Below are 21,025 nucleotides of genomic sequence, written 5' to 3'. Positions count from 1 at the left end.
GCGCCGCAGCCAATCCCGATCGCCGAGGGATTGTTGCCAGGGCGGCGCGCGGACTCGGCGGAGGGGATTGTGGCGCTGCGCCCCGCCGCGGCTGGCAGCCATGAGCGCGGTGCTGGACGTGCTGTGGGAGGACAGAGATGTCCGCTTCGACATCTCCCCGCAGTGAGTGCCGTTGCCCTGCCCTCCTCTGGCAGCGGGGTTTCGGGGCCCGCCCCGCAGCTGTCCGTAGGCTCGCAAACGGCTGAGCGCGCCCTCCATTACTGGCGCGGTGCATGCTGGGAGCCTTCCCAGTGTGGCGGCGCGCGAGGGGGGAGCCGTGATTCCTTGTGAGAGCGGGAAAAGGGTTGTGTGGCCCTTGGAGCTCAGGCGGGATGAATGGGGAGCTCTTGCTGAGTGGAGTGTAGTCACCGTTTGCACTTTGTAAAAGAAAAGGGAAAATAAAAAAGGTTGGGTACTGGAGGACTGAGGGAAGGGTGTTCTTTTCCTAGCGTTATCTGGCGCTGAAACAAACTTAAAAGTCAGTGTCTGAGGGCATGGTTCCAGTCTGTGGTAACAGGGCTCGGTGTCGCTGCCGTGGTGGTGGCAGCCAGAGCTCAGGGAAGCGGACGGTGGCTGTGCAGTCTCTGAGGGGCCAGAGCTGGAGGGCTCTGACATCCTCCTGGCGGCTGTGTCCTGGTTTCAGCTGGGATAGAGTTAATTTTGTTCCTAGTAGCCGGTGCAGTGCTGTGGTTTGGTTTTAGTATGGGATACAATGCTTCCTCACTCCTGTGGGTCTTCACCTCTAACGAGCTGTGAACGTTATCTGAGATATAAAATTTATGCTCTGGTTTCTGTGGCAAAACCCTGAATAGCTTTTGTAATACAGAGCTACAATTAGCAGCTCGTTGATGATGATTTTGGGGGTGGAGACTGAAAGTGTGCTATCACTCTTCATCTTGCTCCTACTCAGTTGACCCTACTGAGAACACCCCTTTTCTCTTAGACATGCTGCCTGAAGTAATTTTAGAAACATGAAATTGTATCTTGAATGTTTAAGCAGTTCTGTCTTTATTTTCATGTGGAATTGTCATGTAGACAGAACCTGCTTCCATGTTTAATGCTGATGTTACTATTCTTGCTACCTCCAGTCTAAAACTTTTTGTGCTATTCTAGTGATGTATTATCAAGTCCATACTTTGTGTCTTGATCCTGATCTCCAGTAGTATCTCATAGAATTCCCCGCCTAATAATGCATTTTGTTTCTGTCATGCCAATACACTGAAGAGATTTGGCTGCTTTACACAATACGATTAAAATACAGCAAAATTTCACATGGATGTAAGTGGTTAGACCAGTTAAATAGAGCAGAATACAAAAAACAAACAAAAAAAAACCCCAAACAAACCACACCCTTTGTGGAAGATTTAGCAGAGCGCTTCACATGTCGGTATACGTCTGATATTTCCTTTGCTGGCATCTGTTCTTTCTCGAGCCTAACTCCATTTTTATAACCTAAATGTACAGCAAGGGACAATAAACTATCCATTAAAAATTATGCGAATGCAACCTTTTCACTTTTCCCTCCTATTTTCACACCCTCCCAATTTTGGAGAATTGTTTGCTTGATCACACTTGCTACATAATTACTTATTTACTGTTATAGTTTAACAATGAAGGTATTAATATTTTTCATGTGCCAGATGTAGTGATAGTCAATTTCAGGTATATAATGTTGATTTGTGTGTGTGTGTGCATATATGTATTTTTCATTATGCTTATGATGCACTAAGCAAAAAAAGGAGAAAGAAGAGCAAAGTGGGGAAATAGAAATGGCCTTTTGGAGGATAAATCTAATCTATTTTTCATTAGGGTTTTTTTTTCTTCTTTTTCTTTTAGACAAATGAAAATGAGACCTGGAGAGGTCCTTATAGACTGCTTAGAGTCTGTTGAAGATACCAAAGGAAACAATGGAGACAGAGGTAACTGCATACTTGGGGAAACTGTAAACTTTCTAATATTTAACATGTTCCTGAGACCCCGGTCAGGTTTCTATTGAACGCAGTAGCAATGGTCTGTTGCAGGTAATAACTCCTGCCTGTTTCACAGATCTGTCTCCCCTTGGAGTATTTTCAAATAGGATCTTTTGTTCAAAGTTATAGGAAGGTGATAATATTGTCTCAGAATTTGTTTAGAATTGAAAGCCTTGTAAGTATAATCCATTTATAAACATCGTGGTGATCTTTTGCTGTACTCCTGTTTGATACTTAGTTTTTTGTAACCTAGTTTAAGCTGAACCAGCAAGGAATATATATATATTTAGTGTGCAAGGGCATGAAGCTGCCAGCAAGCCGAGATGACCCTTCCTGGAGTTGGATGTGTTGCTGTACAGGGTACAGAAGTGAAGAAATTTGCATGTGACATAGAGGGGTGAGGTTATTCATGAAGACAGCTGCGTGCGATAGTTAACTCACTGCCTTCGCCTTCTCCTCCCCAGAGCAGTTCCGTACTCGTTATGTCTCTGCATTTTTACCATAGGCAGGTGGATGTGGAATCAGTAACTGTTCTTGGTTTGGTTTTGGTATATATTGGAGGTTGTTCCATCTGTTCCTTGCTGGATTTTCTCGCCTAGCCTGCAAAAGAAAAAAGCATTGTGATTTTTCTGCTGGAGTGTCCTGTGCTTTACTTTTTTTTCCTGTCAAGGGGAAGGACTATTCTGGTGTTTCAAGACTAGAGGTAATGTACTGCAGAATGGCACATTTAGTTTAATTGAAGTTACTCGGATTAAAAATACCTACACTCCTTGTTTCCAGGTAGACTGCTTGTGACAAATTTGCGGATTATTTGGCGCTCATTATCATTGCCCAGAGTCAATCTCTGTAAGTATCATCTCCTGTTAAACAACTGCAAAGTTCTTGTTTCCTTTGTGGTGGCATAATGTTCTTTCACAACTGTATTGATTACAGTATAGAACAGTAAGGTATAGTTCTGTTGCTCTGTGAAGCGTGAAATAAACTGTTACTAATTAATCTGTTTGTAATATAGGAACTGTTATAATAATTCATAGCAAAATATTAATATTCAATGTTAATTTCTCAAAATAGAAGTTGAAGAGTACTTCAGGCATATTTTTCATTTGGCGTAAGTGGGATTCATTATTTTTTCTCAAAAGAAACAAAAGTTTGAGTTTCTTTACCCCCTGCTTTACTTGTACTTCTTGTTGCCACCTGTTTACTACTCACATTCTGTGTTGTCCTACAGTTTTTATTCCCCACAAATACCTGCATTTCTAGATTTACTGTTGTAAGCTCTGAGCAAGCTTCTAATTTTAACTGTATTTAACTGTAGCTAACAGGTCTCTATATTTAATTTAATTTGCTGAAACAGGGAAGGATGCCCTTACTTTGTACCCAAATTATTTTAAGTGCTCAGTTCCCAATAACCACGCAATCCTGAAAATCTGTATTCTGTTCAAAACCCAGAGTGGTTGTGGAATGTCCTTCTTTGGAAATATTCAAAACTCAGTTGGACGGTACCCTGAGCAGCCAGACAGAGTTGGTCTTGATTTGGCAAAAGCATTGGACCAGACAACCTGGTACAACAAGGACAAGGTCCTTGTCAGCTTAAATTAGTCTTTGATTTTGTGGTGAGGGCCCAGACCATTAACCACTCTGTGTAATTCTCACAAGTAGCATCCAAAGCTGTGCTACAAAATTCAATATTTAATTTTGCTATTTTGACTTATTTTTTCTTGTTCTCAAAACTGTTCTCTTTTTTTTTCCCCTCCCCTAACTTTTAGCTGTTGGTTACAATTGCATTATAAATATAACTACAAGAACTGCCAACTCAGTAAGTTTCAAAAAATACTTCTTAAAATAATAAAGCTGTAATTCATTGTTTATACCTATTGCAGTGTATTTCAATAATAACCTGAAAGTTTACTTGCGAGAACAGTAATAGAATAATAATGGAAGTTTAGTTTAAAAGTTGAGAGTGTACATTTTTGTGGGAGTGTGGGTTTAGTCAGTTTCCTAAGGCAGTAAAACTGGTGTAATCACACTGGTGATTTCTTCTCCCTTCTAGGTAAATCAAGCACATGTTGGTTCATTGTGTCTAAATTTAACAAAAGTCTAGGTAGGCACGAATTTTGTGCACAAAGCTCTTCAATACAGAGCCTGAATTTCGTGGAAGTGTGAAGCAATTTGGCTTGCAGCGAAGAACAAGCAGGGAGATTATGTAGGTTCCTTGGGCAGCCACATACTAACAAACCCAAAAATACTGTTTCAGTCATGATATTGCAAATATATAGCAGGCAGGCTTCATTAGTTCTACTGTTGATGGAATTGCTACTTTCTCAGAAAAAAAACCCTAGTTCAGTTAAGACAGCAGTAGGGCAGGGGTAGAATCAGGATTATAACTTCAGATATACTATTTAGAACAAGAATTTAAAAAATAAGATTATTTATTGCAAGTGCAGTCAAGCTACTTTGTTGTCAAAATGCTAAATTTCATCTCTTCCTTACAGAAATTACGAGGGCAGACAGAAGCTCTGTATATATTGACTAAATGTAACAATACCCGGTTTGAGTTCATATTTACCAATGTTGTCCCCGGGAGTCCCAGACTCTTCACTTCAGTTATTGCTGTGCACAGGTAAGTACTTAATCAAGTACTTACAATAGTGTTTGTTCATTTATAAAATTCAGTGAATCAAATATGTGGGATTACTACTGCTGATGGACCAAGTATGTAACTGACATCATATGTCAATATATGTTATATTTTAATATCTAATTATTTACTTAACATTCCGAAAACTTTCCCAAAAGAGTAGAACACAATCTCTAGAAGGAAGGGAGAGAATGATCACATAGTCTAGTAGGTAACTGTGCATAATGAAAATTAATGGTGATTAATACCAGTCATTGATCACAGTTTGTACGCTTTGTGTATGTAAACTATCTGAACAAGTAAAAGCTCCGAAGAGCTAATTTTGGTGTGCATTTTCTATCTATATTTTCTGTCTATAATAATTTACTGTAATTTTGGACCATGTAATGGTCCAAAAAAAAAAAAAAAGTGTTGGTCAAAACTCCAATTGATGACAAAACAGTGGATATTTCCCACCTAAAGATAAGTCATCCGGATGAATGGGTGCATAATACATTACCATAGGTTTCTATTTAAGAGCTGAGGAAAATAGGCATACATATTTATTGGTTGTTTGTGACTTACGCGGCACTGAAAAAAGAATTCCTGTATAACATCAGACCCAGAAGACTTATTCTTTGCAATAGAGGCTGAGAGATTACTACCTTAAGGAAAAGAAAGAAATAGTATGCACATGAGGAGTACAGGAGATCAAAACAGATGCCAAAAAAAACCTTTTAAAATGTTCAAAGATAACTTCACTAAGGAAAAGTAAAATGTAATGGTTTACATTGATGAAGTTTCAATAGTACTCTTCATTTTTGTGCACCATGGTGATAAAAGAAGTTGAAAATATACAGCATTTCGTATTTGTGCTTAAACAGTAAAGATAATAGAAAATGCTTAAATGATAACGTGTATTTTTTTATTTTTTACAGAGCTTATGAAACTTCTAAAATGTATCGTGATCTGAAGCTGAGAAGTGCATTGATTCAAAACAAGCAACTGAGATTACTACCACAAGAACAAACATATGATAAAATCAGTGGAGTTTGGAATTTGTCAAGTGACCAGGTATAGTGAAAAATGAGACTATGTTGACTACAGCAACATTAAATGTTTTGGCTTTCAATGTTTTGGTTTTGTAACCTCAGAGGAATTACCCTTAATTCAGTTCATCAGCTGATGCATGTGGAGAAGCTGATCCCATATGTTTGTTACTCAGTACAACAAAGTCTCTTTTGGCAACCTGAAGTCTACATGACATGGCTAATAGGCAAGGAACTAGATACCCAGTTCCTGTTAAAAAGATATATTTATCTTTTTAAAGCTCTCTATCATCCTGAAGGACAATCATGTTGTTTCCAAAGTGCTCCTCTGAGTATTTGTAAGTTTACATGCAGCTTTGACTACAGTGTAAGACTATATTGTCTTTTGATTATTGGAAATTGAAAATATTGGAATAGGAATCTATGTCTTAAAATATGGAAAAATAAAGACTAGAAGGAAAAAGTAGAAGACATTTATATTCTTTTACAGGGCATTAGTTGCAAGTATTTCCCAGAGCCGTGAAACAAAATGGGAGCTGTTATTTCTGCCTGTGCAATTTTAGTCCAGAATGGAAATAGGATCCATCCTGACAAGCTAAAGAGTTCTTTCCTCTACGTTCCCTTGGCACACATCTCCACAATTGCCTAAGTTTAACCCACATGCCATTGTACTTATGCTATATGCCAATTCGAGATCTGTACAGTTAAGAACATGCTCAGACGCTTCATGTACTCCCATGAGGTCTGCTATGCTGTGATTTGATCCTGCTTAGTTGCAGTAATGGGTACTCCCAGCTATTTTCAGCTCTTGGGCACTGTATCGTTTAGAGATTGGCTCTTGCTCCCTTACAATCAACAGAAGCAGTTTGACTGGTTTTGGTGGGAAATAATCAGGCTTTTATTGAATTAAATATGAAGCTGTATCCTGCTTGTGTTTAAATGGATAACAGTAATAATTATATTTGGGCCAAAAAAAAGGCTGTATATTTCAGAGCAGTTTTAACATGTCTTTTCTTTAATAGGGAAATTTGGGAACATTTTTTATTACTAACGTGAGAATAGTTTGGCATGCAAATATGAATGACAGCTTTAATGTCAGCATACCATATCTACAAATCGTAAGTATCTTAACCATTTTCAAAATGAACTGGCATAAGTTCAAGTCTTCAGTTAAAACTCCCAGCTGACCAAAATTAGTATTTCATGTCCCACAGTCAGGGAGGAATTCATTCTTACCAGCATCAACTAAAGGGTAGTTATTTGGGGGGGGTTTCTGGGGGGAGGGTTGTAGGATTTTTTTTGTGTTTGTGTTTATTTTTTGTTGTTGTTGGGGTTTTTGTTGGTTGGTTGGTTGGTGGGTTTTTTTGGTTGGTTTAGGTTTTTCCTGTCCAGATTAACCAGGGGCTTTCATTGGCAGGCACAGATGTTGAAAATGGCTTGCATTTCCAATTTTCAAACTATTTACTGTGATGCTTCATGCCACCTACATACACTGAGATTAATGATCTGTGATCCTGATGTTCAGAAATGAACTGTTACCACTTCTGAAAAAGACACTTTTCCCTGAGGTTCAGATTTGTAGTGGTAAATGGGAGGGAATGCTGGGAGCCAAGCTTCCAGAAACAGTAATTGTAATAAGTAGTGTTAAGGAAAAAAAAAAGGGGGGGAAGAAAAAGATGAAGCAGATTTTTATCAAGTAATTCCGAAATCTTTAACAAAACATTTTTGCCTCTTTACCATTAGCGTTCAATAAAAATAAGAGACTCAAAGTTTGGCTTGGCACTTGTGATAGAGAGTTCTCAGCAGGTAAGAAGCTTCAGGAGCCTTTCTTTTCATCGATTACATTTTCATATATAATAGTTGTCTAATTCCAAAATGTTACAGGGCTACTTTTAAGATACTTAGTATTCCTTCTGTGGGGCCTTTTGAACACAACTTTTAAAAAGTCCTCTTTGCACTGCTTAAAATGTCTGTGTGTTAAGGTCGATACAGCTGTTGTGAGTTAGGGTTTCTCTAAGCAAAGCAGCAATGGGCCAGCATGGCTGGTTAAATAACTGTTAAAAGCAGTGTTAAAACAGTATTTTCTGTCAGATTGTCTTTGGGATCTAATTACTTCTATACTTAATCAAGACCACTATTTTTTTTCACTTGTGTTTGTGTTTTGCTCTAAGAGACAAAATGATTTTTCTTCAATTTGACTTTAATCAGAAATGCTTTTAATGGTAGTATTTCTTTTTAAAGTTCAACTAACTTAATTTACTGTATCTGAAAGCTTTTTTAATAACAACATCAAGATCTAACAGACTAAACATTTGCTGAGTAGCTAGTATCATTAGTATCACTTCTGAATTTCTCCCACCCTTGTTTGCTTTTGATTTTCTGTGTAAAAAGTTTGTTGCCCACTTGTAAAATGGGAAAAAAAGTTGTTTAAAGAATAAGCAACACCAATAAATGTCAGTTTTTTGTTTTGCTTTTTTTTTCTCTGTTATATAGAGTGGAGGATATGTACTTGGATTTAAAATAGACCCTGTGGAGAAACTACAGGAGGCAGTGAAAGAAATTAATTCGCTTCACAGAGTTTATTCTGCTAACCCTGTATTTGGAGTGGATTATGAAATGGAAGAAAAGGTACTCTGCTACTTAAATTAGATACATTATTGTGTTAACAGCAGTAATAAAAATGTATTAAACATATTAGATATCTGCATTTCCCTGCCCATGGCCGGGGGGTTGGAACTAGATGATCTTAAGGCCCTTTCCAAAGCAAACCATTCTATGATTCTATGATTTACTTACTTCAGTGTTTTAATTTGCAGCCTCAACTTCTTGAAGATCTAACTGTGGAGCAGGTTCAAGATGATGTGGAAATAGAAGCTGATGAGCATACAGATGCATTTGTGGTAAGCTGCTCCACAGAAAACTACAACATAAAATACTTCTTGTTTGGTTATTCAAGTGTAAAGCTGTAATCCTCTATTAAAGATAAGCTACAACCAAACTTTCTGTATTTAAAACACATCTGCACACCTTTTATTCAAGATGCTGATCGCTATAGGTATTTATTCTGTGTATGGATTTGTAACTTAAAAACAAACTATTATTCAATATAATTAGTAGTAGGTATTTAAAGTAATAGTTGTGTGTAGTTTCTCAACACACTAAGATCAGGAATAACTTGAAAACTAGCAATATAATATAATCAAATACGTTATATTGAAACAAGTCTTCCTTATCTTGGAGCAGATTAATAGATGGTGTTATCTGTATGCTCAGCATTCATCTAAGATTCAAACTTTTTGATTGAAAGATTTTTAGGAAAGCAGCAATAATTTTGGGTCACTCCTGACAATCTTTGCGCTCCTGATGATACCAGTTTAGCAAACTGTATTCCTGTTTGTCTCCAGTATTTGAGGAAGGGTTACTTTTAAATGCATTAGATTGCTTAATAACCTTCTTTCGAGGAATTTCCAAATTTACTCTGCAATCTAGTAACACCTGACTACATGACTGAGACCTGATAGTCTGAGGAGTTCGAGACTTCATTTCCACACACACAGAATGGGAAAGATTGTAGCTCTTCCCCAGATTCTGTCTGAGAGTAGAAAAATTTGGTTAATTGTTCAGTTACTCTGTGTTTGTTTCTTAGATTGAGTATGATGTTAACTGAAATTTGATTTTAATTACACATTTTAAGTTAGGTTTTGAAATTGAGTAGTAAATGCTGCTGCACCTGAGACAAAAAATGCTAGGATGTTGTCAGTTTGCATTCATATTAACATTGTATTCCCTATATTTTTCAGTGTAACAAATGTCATGTGAATATTTTACCATTTAAAAATCTTTGTTTATTATGATGGAAAACTCAAAGATCGGTATTTAATGAAAAACAACATAATGACCAACTCCTGTTAGAACTCTCCTGTAAGTTATTTCAACATAGAAAAAACTCTGTTCTTACACAGACTGGTTTGTTGAAGACAGCTTAGCAAATACAGTTTTGACTCCAAGGAATTATTAGCAGATTTGATTTTAGACTTTTTTTCCCCAAGGTTTTGAATTCTTTTTCCTCTCTTTTGCAGGCTTACTTTGCTGATGAAAACAAGGTAAGAACATCTTTTTTTTATACTATCAAATTCATGTTGTTAAAATGGGATAATAAAATTAAAAAGTATCTTCTGCTTTATTTTCTCTCATACCTCGTGCATTCCAAAAAGCAACACGATGGGGAGCCTGTTTTTTCAGAAGAACTAGGACTTGCAATAGAGAAGCTAAAGGATGGATTCACACTCCAAGGACTCTGGGAAGTAATATCCTGATTCAGATTGTCATGTGTTTGTTTCTTAAGCAAGGAAGGACTCTCAGTTCTTACTGGGCTTGGGAGATCTATAGAAGATAATTTAGAAATACCAGAGTAACAGATAAAGAACATGCCAAAGAGTGGGCAAATATTGGATAGTATGCCCTCAGGGTATGTCATCAGGGAAAGATTATTCAAAACCCTTGTATGTGTAAGAGCGTTGTATTTATTACATTGTGTAAATAGCTGGAGGGCTACCAGTATCTAACGTAAGAAGGGGCAGGGCCCCAGCTGCTTGTGGAGGCCGTGCCCCCTGCAGACACATGTTCCACAAGCCCCAGGCGTCCTGCCCTTCCTCTGGTCACACAGTGTGAGGCTCCAAGAAGTCCCTCCTCTCTGTCAGGCTGTAAGGACCTGGAAGTCCCTTCCCATTTTATTTCTGCTGCCATTATGTAAAATGTCATATGCCACGTTTTCACTCTGCTTTTGATTGGCTGACTATGGGTTTTGGCACACTCATACCCCCCGTGTTTTCAGGCTTGTGACTGGCAGGACCAGCCATTCCATCCTGCTTCCCCCAGAAGGTGGTGAGAGCAGGAACCCCCTTCCCCTAGCAATACAGGGTCCACCATGATGTTTCAGCCACCATTTCACAGCAGGCAGCCACCATTTATTTATTTTATTTTACAACTTCAGGACCCATGTGTTTACATACTGCCAGGACCAACCACCACTTGTCATTTTACCTGGAAGTACATTGGGAAAGGAAGTCTCCTCTTCCTCATACATGGAGACCGCCGTTAGAGATAGGGCAGTGTGTGGTTTATAGTTTGATGCTCGATTTAAAGTATTTCATGTATCTATACACAGTGATGTATCTTCCCATAATGATTATATGTAAATTGAAGATCCATAACTTGTTAAATGTTGTGCAACACAAAAATATCATCACGCAGAAAATTTTGTATCTAGGCATATTGGCTGTGTCATTGCAGCCATGCTGTGTTATTGATAACTTAGACAAAAAGCAATACTGTTCCAAATACTAGTTTTGAGGTCTCATAATCTTGTTCAATGTTCAGCACAAAAGCACGTATCATTCCAGATACTTACTTAATCGTATTCCAGATATCCTCATACAGTTCTTTCTTTCTTTTTGGTGTTTTGTTTAGTGTTTGGGTTTTTTAAGGAATGATCTAGAAAAAAATGCACACACAAATAGTTTCTGTGTCTGAGTCATTAGACCTTTACGATGTTATGTATTAGAGAGAAATGAGTCATTTATTGTTTAAAGGAAGATGCAGCTGTTACGTTTTCTAGTGAGATAAGACCTCTGCGCTATTTTCTATAAGTGGAAAAAGTCAAATGAGCCCTCCTCTCAGCTGTTGTTTTAGCAGCTGACTGTTAATAGTAAAGGAACTGTGGTCTGAATGTAGTTGCGGTGCTTGTCAAAAGTCTTTCAAGGTATGTATTTTAGTGAAATACCACCTGTGTTGAAAAGCAATCACTATTTCAATAAACTTTGATAATGTTATACCTCGCTGTAGATCTTGCATTCAAACAGTTGTGTTTTGATCCTGTTTCTATTACTTTTAAAGGCCATTTTACCATATGAGTAAAAAGCAATCTTTGTATGGGCAAAATACAGTCCTTCACCAAGGTACATTGAACAACTTACAATTTCCAATTTGTTTTGGTTCTGTATTACCACCTTTAAATAAAAAATCTAAATGTTCCCAGTCTAAATTGTGAAATGTTCAACATAGGCATAATTTTTTCTAAATTCACATTCACTTTTCAAATCACTTGTCTGATTTTGGGCTTTTTTAGTTTAAATTCAGATTTTTCTTTTTGGTTTTTTAAATTACGCATCTGCTAAGTAATGTTAACATGGGGGATTACATGTTTTTTATTCTCTATTCTACCATTCCTATGGACTGGTTTTGGTTTAGTTTAACAGCAGTTAGCACCATTTCTAGCACAGTCAGATTTAAAAGGATCAATAATGTCCAGAGTGTCTGAAATGAAGAATGATGTTTATTAAGGGGTGTGGAGACTCAATTTCAAATTATTTTTGAAAGCAGAACTTGACCTGAATAATGTATATTTTATGTCTGAATAGTAGAGTTTGTTTATGAATAAATACAACCAAATGGATATTAAGAAGAAGCTCGGAATGAATTTCAAAGTCTTATTCTGAATATGTGAAGAAATCGCAGATGTGATATGGGTATGTAAAAAAACAATTTTAAAGCATAGATAATTGATGTGAAGTTCTGGAGATTTTTAGTATCTTTATGTATTAAACAACTGAAATATACTGAACAGTAGTTGCAGCTGACAACTTGATTAACAATATTTCTTTTTCAAAGTATTTGGTAACACGTATATTTACGATCTTGCTCATAGCTGTCTTACTGAGGGTCAGATTCTGCTGTCCTTACTCATCTCAAGTAATTTCTTACACTGCACGTAATCTCATTGATTCAGTGTGGAGCACGATGGCAAAACCTGACCATAGCAACTAAAAGCAACAGTTGCTTCTTTCACTCTTTGACAGCTGTGAGAGCAGCTCTGTTTTTCCAAACCAGCCATCCTAAATTCCGACCTGTAAGAGTATGTACCTATATTTAGCTAGTGAGATTAAATTGCAGAGGCTTCAGGCAGGGCAAAGCACATTGGTCTGCCTTTTTTACAGACAGACCTTTGGGCAGACAACAGCTAAAGCCTTCTGCTCCCTCCCCTTTCCCAAGTATTCGCGAAATGGATTCCCAAAGGGAACTCACTGAAGAGCTCAGACTTTACCAATCCACCCTTCTTCAGGATGGGCTCAAGGAACTCCTTGAAGAAAAGAAGTTTGTAGATTGCTCTCTCAAAGCTGGTGACAGAAGCCTGCCTTGCCACAGATTGATTCTGTCGGCATGTAGCCCTTATTTTCGTGAGTACTTCTTATCTGAGCAAAATGAAGAGAAAAAGAAGGAGGTGGTTCTAGAGAATGTTGACCCCAACATCCTGGATATGGTTGTCAAATACCTTTATTCAGCGAGTATTGATCTTAATGATTCTAATGTGCAAGATATTTTTGCTTTGGCCAGTCGCTTTCAGATCCCTTCTGTATTCACTGTGTGTGTCTCCTACCTTCAGAAGAGGCTTGCTGTTGGTAACTGTCTGGCCATCCTTCGATTAGGCGTTCTGCTTGATTGCCCAAGACTTGCATTTTCTGCCCGTGATTTTGTTTCAGATCACTTTGTGCAGATCTGCAAAGAGGAGGACTTCATGCAGCTTGCCCCGCATGAACTTATCTCAGTTATTTCACCTGACAGCTTAAACGTAGAGAAGGAAGAACTGGTATTTGAAGCGGTAATGAAATGGGTCCGAACAGATAAGGAGAACAGAGTAAAGAGCCTGGGGGAAATTTTTGACTGCATACGTTTTCGTCTTATGCCAGAAAAATATTTCAAAGAACATGTTGAGAAGGATGATATAATCAAAAGCAACTCAGACCTCCAGAAAAAAGTAAAGATTATTAAGGATGCTTTTGCTGGAAAACTGCCTGACTCTAGCAAAAGTACAGAAAAGTCAACCAAAGGGGAGGTGAATGGTGATGTGGGAGATGAAGATTTACTGCCTGGCTACCTGAATGACCTTCCCAGGCATGGCATGTTTGTCAAAGACCTAATTCTTCTGGTTAATGACACTGCTGCAGTAGCTTATGATCCTCTTGAAAACGAATGCTACCTAGCAGCCCTGGCAGAACAGATTCCCAGAAATCATTCCAGTATAGTCACCAAACAAAATCACGTCTACATTGTTGGAGGACTGTATGTGGAAGAGGAGAACAAGGATCAGCCTTTCCAGTCGTACTTCTTCCAGGTATAAGCTTCATAACTGGTGCAAAAATAGGTGCTTAGAAGAATTACTGAAAGGTATTCTGAGTCTGTGTGAGTTGTTTAGTCTCTCTGTACAGTCAATGGAGAGAAGTGTCTGTAAAGAGCTATTCCTGTCTCAGAGAGATAAATGAAACTAAGGGACTTGCATCTTCTCTTTCAAGATCAAGCCCCTGGTGAGATCTCAGAAGAGATGAAAAAGATTAGTGTATTATATCTAGGCACTGGCTTTCATTGTTTAACACCCAGGTTTTTCATGGTACAGATGCCTAAATTCAAGCCTAGTAATACTTTTGTAAAACACCTTTTGTGAATTCCTATGAACTTCCATGAAAGCTGAGTGCTTTGCTGCTTTAGACCTAATGAGATGTCTTTCTTTTTTTTTGCGTCTGAACTACTTTTGTGACAGCAGCAATGTGTGTATTTTAAATGCCACTTTTGTCGATAAAATTCCAGAAGTCCTTGTGTCGCATCTACATTGGAAACAGGAGGGCATTCTAAAAATACAGAATTTAGCGTGAGAAGGTTGTTTTCTTGGCAAACTGTCAATGGCAGTACACTAAATACCATCTTTCAACCAAAAGCATAATTTTGTATCTTTGTAAATCTGTAGAAATATAAGGCCGAGTAATACAAACTGTAACTTCCACAACATGTTGCAGAAAAATTAGCAAAAATACAGGCTGGCATGCTTACACCATAACCTGTTGTGGTTTGACCTACCTGCCTACTATGCTTGGGGGGATATTTAAACTATCTCCTAATAAATTATGCAATATGCTGCTGGCTGTGTCTTGTCTTTAGGCACATTGGCCTAAGAGAATGAAAGTAGGTCCTGTTTCAATATGAAATAAAGCAGAGTGATAAGCAATGATGGAATTTTAAAGCCTTCAGATATTAAAAAATGCAAATATTAAGTGTTTATAGGAGTATGGCTCACTACAATTTCACACACAGTGAAAGAGTTGGTTTCAGGCGTTTGTTATATCTATGAGAGGGAAGTCTTAGTTTGCTAGAGAGGGATTAGCACTGTTTGATTTCCTTAGGTAGGTGTGAAACACTGATCACTGAAGTGCAAACCTTGTTACAGAAATATTATTCTAATAGAAATACTGTGTTGATGTCATAAAGTAATATGATGTCATAATATAATCTAGAAATAATCAGTCCATGTCTCAGGCTACTAGCAAGGGGCCTCTGAAAAACTTAATTTGAAGATTGATATTAAAAATTGATAGAGTTTTCAGAATCCTACTTTATATGTCTATATCCATTTCCTGAAATCCTGATCTCTTTCTTGTCATCTTCAAGCTTGCTTGCTGCTGCTACTGCCTATAGTTAAAATACTTGTCTGCATTACCCATGTGGCTGTTGTTCCCTCTAAAATGCTAATATGGTGCCAAACCGATTTTCACTCACTGATCTCCCTTGCTCCACCAGTGTAGCACCTGTTACCATTTTATTTGGTAGCAACCCAGGAGAAAACAAGGCTGCCACTGCCTCAGAAATGCATGACTAGTTTATGCCAGTATCAGTAGATACATCATCTGATTAACTAGCATGCTGTGATCTGTGATGGGTACATCTTCTCATTATGCCACCCAGATACAGCTGCTGGGGCAATCCATGTCCATGAACTAAATTTCACTGGTGCAATAAAACTTGCTGTCCAATAGGGGTGGTCTATCAAATCTGAGAGATGCATTTTAGCATGGAGACCTTGACTGTGGAACATATATCTGGAAAAGGTTGTCACAGAGCTAAACCCAGACCTGATTACTTTGACTGAACTTTCTCTTGCTTTCTATCAAATGCCTCTGCGTTCATGCAGACTCGCATTGTACTTTCCCTTCCTGCACATCATGAAGCAAATCTATATGCAGTAGAAGAGAGAAGATACTCTTTTGAATGTTAGAGAGCATTCAAGTTCAATTGCAAGTTCTCAGATCAAAACAAAAATTGAGCACCACAATTCTAGGAAAACACTGTTTTGTTTCATTTGTTTGTTTTTTCTTCTGTCCTCCTTCTGCTGCTTCTCCTTAGGTGTTTTCAGCATACTGAATGTGAATTGAGAAAGCCGTGGGAGTACTTCAGTAGGGATGACATCAATATTATTGCCAAGGGAGCTGCACTGCCTGCCTTTTTTGCTTAGGAGTGAAGTCTTTATTCATTGTACCTTCAGAGATCTCAGGAGCTTTTGAGGGTATTTGTGATGAAACACCACGTCTTTTGCTGTAGGGGTTGCAGGAGAAACATCTGTGCCATTTGCTGATGATTAAGAACGGTGCGAGATATCTGGCGCATCTCATTGCAGCGATGAGCACAACCGGCTAAATGCGTAGTTGTGGAGTAGCAGGAGTGCCTGCTTTCTTCAGGCAGGAAGAACAATTTGTTCTTTCCAACATGTGATAGGGAACTCGGTGAAGGATCTTTAAACAAGGAAGAAGAGTTTAATAAAGGGGCAAAGAAACTGTGTGAGAGTGAGTGAGGGTAAGCAGATGCAAAGAGAGCTGTGTAGCGTTGACTCTGCTGTGTCTCAGCACCATGAAGCGGGGTTGGGTAGAAGTCATCATCACTGGCTGCACTGAGGGAAGGGTAGATTGTTCAGGCAAGCAGATGAGCTGTTCAGGGACACTAATTGCAGTTAGATTAATTTAGTGGAACAATGTTCATTGTGTGGATTTTTACTATTTGCCTTTCCTAACACTTCCTGTTCTGATGCTCTTTCAGCTGGACAGCATCGCTGGTGAGTGGGTTGCCCTTCCTCCACTGCCGTCAGCCAGGTGTCTCTTCGGGCTGGGAGAGTCAGACAGCAAGATCTATGTAATTGCAGGCAAGGATCTTCGCACAGAGGAGTCTCTAGATTCAGGATTGTGCTATGATTCTGTGTATGTTTATAATTTAATTCTTCCCACTGAGGACATGTAACTAGCCCATTGTTAGTTGAAAGAGCCTAATGGTGATACTCTTCTTGTTCCAGTGCGATGAAATGGGGTGAGATCAAAAAACTACCCATCAAAGTATATGGCCATGCTACTATCTCAAACAATGGACTGATATATTGTCTTGGAGGAAAAACTGATGATAAGTGAGTCTCTAAGTCTTTTCATGACAATTTATAATGTTGGTCTTTATTACTTGGTTGGTCTTTATAGATTAGATGTTCTCACACTCAAAAGTTAGGGTCGCCCTTTTTTACATCTCTGGATTAAGGCTGCTAACATTTTGGCAGAGGGGAACATGTTATGGTACATAGGGTATCTTTTTCATTACAAGGAAAAATTGCATCTAAATCGTAATCCCAACTAGTTATTATAATGACCCTACTTATTCCCAGGCAAATTTTACTTACATTGCAGACCCATTAGTAATATATAGCTATGAGGACCCTCACTGAAAGTATTGTTTCCTTCCAGACAGAAATACTTAGATGCCATGGACTTACAGTATCAATTTCTCAAATTTTCTGATGTGTGATGCTTGTTATACCTTAATAGGTATAATATTAGGAAAATCGAAGTTTTCACTCACACTGAGCATGTGGTGGTAATTTTTCAGTGTTTGTATAGGGAATGTTTAAGATACAAGCTTGTCAAATCAGCCAAAACAGCAGCATAACCTTTCTTTTATAACCTTTGTCATACATTTCTCCACAAAACCATCAGAATAGAATACACTAGCAAAGGATGTTGTCTTTCTCCTGTAAAGTACAGTTGCTGCCCTGTGTAAACAGCATTTAACATTCAATTTAGTTCTATGGATGTGATTAGCACTTTGTAGACATGCAAAGATTCCCAGATTAGATACAAGAAAGAATCTCATGTAGAGGACACAGGCGTGATAGTAAACCCACACAATCCACCTCAACTAGGTCTCGCTTGGAACAAGCCAAAAGTTCATTAGAAATGAATACAGGTTTTCTTTTTCCTCCCCAGGAAATGTACTAATAGACTGTTTGTATACAATCCCAAGAAAGGAGACTGGAGAGACCTGGCTCCAATGAAAGTGGCTCGCTCGATGTTTGGAACGGCTATCCATAAGGGCAAGATTGTCATTGCAGGTGGTGTCACTGAAGAAGGCCTTACTGCATCTGTTGAAGCTTTTGATCTGACCACCAATAAGTGAGTACAACATTCAAGCTATTTTTAAGCAAGGGTTTTACCATCTAGGTAAAACCACTTTTAGGAGCCTGAGCTAAGAGTCACAAAGGTGTTCAGGTGCCTGAACACTTGCAGTAAGACACTTGGCCTATATTCACATCTAAGGCAACAGCAGTAGCAGCTTAAAGAACCAGTATCTCTGGCCATTTTTCCTGCCCCCATGCGCATGTTCTGTGCTAGTATAGCTATATTGCAAACATGATCAAAGAGCTCATGTAGCAAAAAATAACCCATCCTCTAATCTTGGGGTTTTTTAAGTCTGAAATGATGCTAATGAGCTCCAGTGACTTTTTTAAAACTCAAATGATTAGCTCAATGCCACTTGAAATGGATATGCGTTTTGGAAACTGTAGGGGAAAAATGAGAGTAGCTGGAGAGCAAAACATCTGTATAACACATATTGCTGATGATGGGCCCAAGCAACCTGCAAGAAGTGGACTCTTGCAGTGGAGATGTCATCACGATGCAATTCCTCAGTTAAGACTTGTGGGAAGTCCCTGTGGGGATAGAGACACTGGAACTGCTGCTAAATGCCAGATTTGTTTCCTTTTACTAAATCATTCACTCAAAGCCGTCCTTGGTACCTGGATTTATGTCACCCAGAGGTGTATTTTAATTCATTCAGTGTAGAATATTTGTCATGTCTTTGTTTAACTTAGGTTTTTCTTTTCCTCCTTAGGTGGGAGGTAATGCCTGAATTTCCCCAGGAGAGAAGTTCCATCAGTTTAGTCACCTTAAGTGGAGCTTTGTACGCTATTGGAGGCTTTGCAATGATTCAGCTGGAATCTAAAGAATTTGCGCCCAGTGAAGTCACTGACATATGGAAGTAAGTTTAACTTTAATCACATTTTCCTGGTGGAAAGCTATATCTAAAATAGAGGTTTTCTGTTCGACTCTGGAAATGAACCATAGCACAGGTTGCAAAGCACTTCTTGACAGATAGAAGTGTTTGTCAGAAAGTAAGAGATAAACATGAGATTTGGATCTAATAACTACTTCTGCTTACCGATAATTTGAGCAGTCTGAGTCATGATCTTCAGATTCTTTACTCTTTAAAAGAGTCAGTTGCCTTATCTGTTGGCAGGCTTAGCCTTGTAAGGGTACCATTAAAAAAATACTGTTATGTGATATTCTTATGCAGAAAAGCCTCTATACACAGGGGTTTGTACCTGTTCATGTCTCAGTAGTCAAATGAGTAATTGTTCCAAGAGAATCAGAAATGCCTATCTCCTAGATCTTATTTTTAATCTATATCTCAGTGGCAGTGGTGAAACATCACACTTTGGCTGTGACTCTTCAGTTGCTAAGGTAGATTCAGGAGTTTAACTGGCAGAAGGATAGGAAGGATTCTCAGAAAAAGTATCCTTGTATATAAGAACCTGAAGGAATTCAGAAGGGATATTTATGACAAGGAGGAAGCTTTTGTAGGAGTAATTAAAGAAGCATGACAGGCCAGTAACAAGCTTTAGGGACCAGGAAAAGGACGACTCACGTGCAAGAATAGTTCTAGAGGACAAAAGCAGCTTTTTGTGCCATCTTTTAGCAGATGGTTGCTACGAGCCTTTGCAACATGTGGACAGTCCTCCATTTCATGTATTTCTTGGGCGACATGGTCTAGTGTCTAGTCCCTGCCCATGGCAGGGGGTTTGGAACTAGATGATCTCAAGGTCCTTTCCAACCCAAACTATTCTGTGATTCTGTGTGTGATGAAGTATCAAATCCAAATTTTAAGAAGTTATGTTCTGACCTTATTTTGTTAAACCCAGGTATGATGATGAAAAGAAGGAATGGATTGGCATATTGAAAGAGATCCGATATGCTACTGGAGCCTCCTGTCTGGCCACTCGCTTAAACCTCTTCAAGTTATCAAAACTGTAAACAAAATGCTGGAAAATGGGATATGGTGAGGGAGTTTTGATAGGCTCTTCTGGTTTTGTTGCATGGAAATGTCCCCAAATTGTACAGAGTTTTGTAGCAGCATACTAGTTATACTGTTGACTGTTAAACAGTTCATCTGTCTGTCCAAGTCTTAAGATATTTACTAGCTAACCAACAACTGAATTTTTGCCAACGTTTGAAGTCCTGAAGAATTCTGATTAATGTTGATTAGAATAAATGAAGATTTCAGAGAGAACTCCATTTTTCAGTCTGTGGAATTGCCAGTAAAACTAGTTAGACTTCCTTATGCTCAGACAATCCAGGATATATCCTCCAAACAATGCCCATGAATTAATTGTTAAGTTAAATACAACTAGTAGGTAGCTCATGTTCTCCCTGGCTGTTTGTACAGCCTGATTTTCCTTCTCAGCAACATATGTAAATCCTGCATTCTTCAGCCATATCTTGAAAGTATTTTCATTAGAGCCTTCTAACAATAATTTAGCCTGGAATGAAGTTGCATATTGAAAAGTGGCCTAATACTGCATGGCCTAACAAACGCCGATCTCAGCCAAAGAGAGCAGTGTAGGCAGACAAGAGGAAGGAGAGCAGAGGTCGCAAGGTTAATAGCTCTACTGTCTCATCTACTGTTTAAGCTTCTGGTAACAAGGATTTTCCACTTTTTTATGCTTTTATATTTATTTCCAAAGCAAATATGTTATGGAAGTTTTTCTCAGAGATCTGAGGCCATTAACAAGAATTCATGAAAAAGTCCTAGAAGAATTGATCATCAGCAAATACAGCAGAGAGGACTTTTTCATCTAATAAAGAGTTGATGCATTTTGACGTTGAAAATTTTAACAATTAAACTTTGTTTTTAAAACTATAAAAGTATCACTTGATGGTGTCTCTTTTAGTGATCAGCTCATCGTCACTGTCATATTGACAGGACGCGGATTGCTTAGTACAGCCTTTGCCCAAAACAGAGCACTCAGTTTCCTTAAAGTAGATCATGCCCACCATTTCTACAGAGGATCTCTTTGAAGGATTTCTTCATTGAATAAAGTAGCTGTCATAAATCTAAAGGATGTCATAAATCTAAATCTTATTACAACTGACATAGCAGGA

The 21,025-nt window shown here is 38.4% G+C and overlaps 2 protein-coding genes across 2 annotated transcripts; both read left to right on the top strand.

The window, feature by feature from the left end:
- The first annotated feature begins 23 nt into the window (after nucleotides 1–23).
- BBS5 (Bardet-Biedl syndrome 5) lies at nucleotides 24–11,508 on the top strand. The gene is made up of 12 exons (XM_030486084.2): nucleotides 24–162; nucleotides 1,876–1,958; nucleotides 2,790–2,855; nucleotides 3,776–3,825; nucleotides 4,502–4,629; nucleotides 5,565–5,700; nucleotides 6,698–6,793; nucleotides 7,419–7,481; nucleotides 8,169–8,303; nucleotides 8,492–8,575; nucleotides 9,755–9,778; nucleotides 9,890–11,508. Exons 1-12 carry the CDS (start codon nucleotides 101–103, stop codon nucleotides 9,989–9,991), a joined length of 1,029 nt encoding a protein of 342 aa, XP_030341944.1. The 5' UTR covers nucleotides 24–100; the 3' UTR covers nucleotides 9,992–11,508.
- A 770-nt stretch (nucleotides 11,509–12,278) lies between these two features.
- Nucleotides 12,279–20,788, top strand: KLHL41 (kelch like family member 41). The gene is made up of 6 exons (XM_030486085.1): nucleotides 12,279–13,845; nucleotides 16,590–16,747; nucleotides 16,840–16,947; nucleotides 17,795–17,980; nucleotides 18,699–18,845; nucleotides 19,786–20,788. The coding sequence occupies exons 1-6, from the start codon at nucleotides 12,736–12,738 to the stop codon at nucleotides 19,895–19,897; spliced, it is 1,821 nt and encodes a 606-aa protein (XP_030341945.1). The 5' UTR covers nucleotides 12,279–12,735; the 3' UTR covers nucleotides 19,898–20,788.
- Nucleotides 20,789–21,025: the final 237 nt, after the last annotated feature.

Source organism: Strigops habroptila, chromosome 5 (genome assembly GCF_004027225.2).
Source record: "Strigops habroptila isolate Jane chromosome 5, bStrHab1.2.pri, whole genome shotgun sequence".
In the NCBI taxonomy this organism is placed as follows: Eukaryota; Metazoa; Chordata; class Aves; order Psittaciformes; family Psittacidae; genus Strigops; species Strigops habroptila.
The sequence above is the reverse complement of the archived record's forward strand: the minus strand, read 5'-3'. Positions and strand labels throughout refer to the sequence as shown.

Bases quoted from the DNA above. Each gene is read 5' to 3' on its own strand.
- BBS5 (XM_030486084.2), top strand. From the start codon at position 101: ATGAGCGCGGTGCTGGACGTGCTGTGGGAGGACAGAGATGTCCGCTTC. The intron at 2,856-3,775 runs GTAAGTATCATC...CCTAACTTTTAG, and splicing joins ATTGCCCAGAGTCAATCTCT to CTGTTGGTTACAATTGCATT. The intron at 7,482-8,168 runs GTAAGAAGCTTC...TCTGTTATATAG, and splicing joins TGATAGAGAGTTCTCAGCAG to AGTGGAGGATATGTACTTGG.
- KLHL41 (XM_030486085.1), top strand. From the start codon at position 12,736: ATGGATTCCCAAAGGGAACTCACTGAAGAGCTCAGACTTTACCAATCC. The intron at 13,846-16,589 runs GTATAAGCTTCA...ATGCTCTTTCAG, and splicing joins TCCAGTCGTACTTCTTCCAG to CTGGACAGCATCGCTGGTGA. The intron at 18,846-19,785 runs GTAAGTTTAACT...TGTTAAACCCAG, and splicing joins GAAGTCACTGACATATGGAA to GTATGATGATGAAAAGAAGG.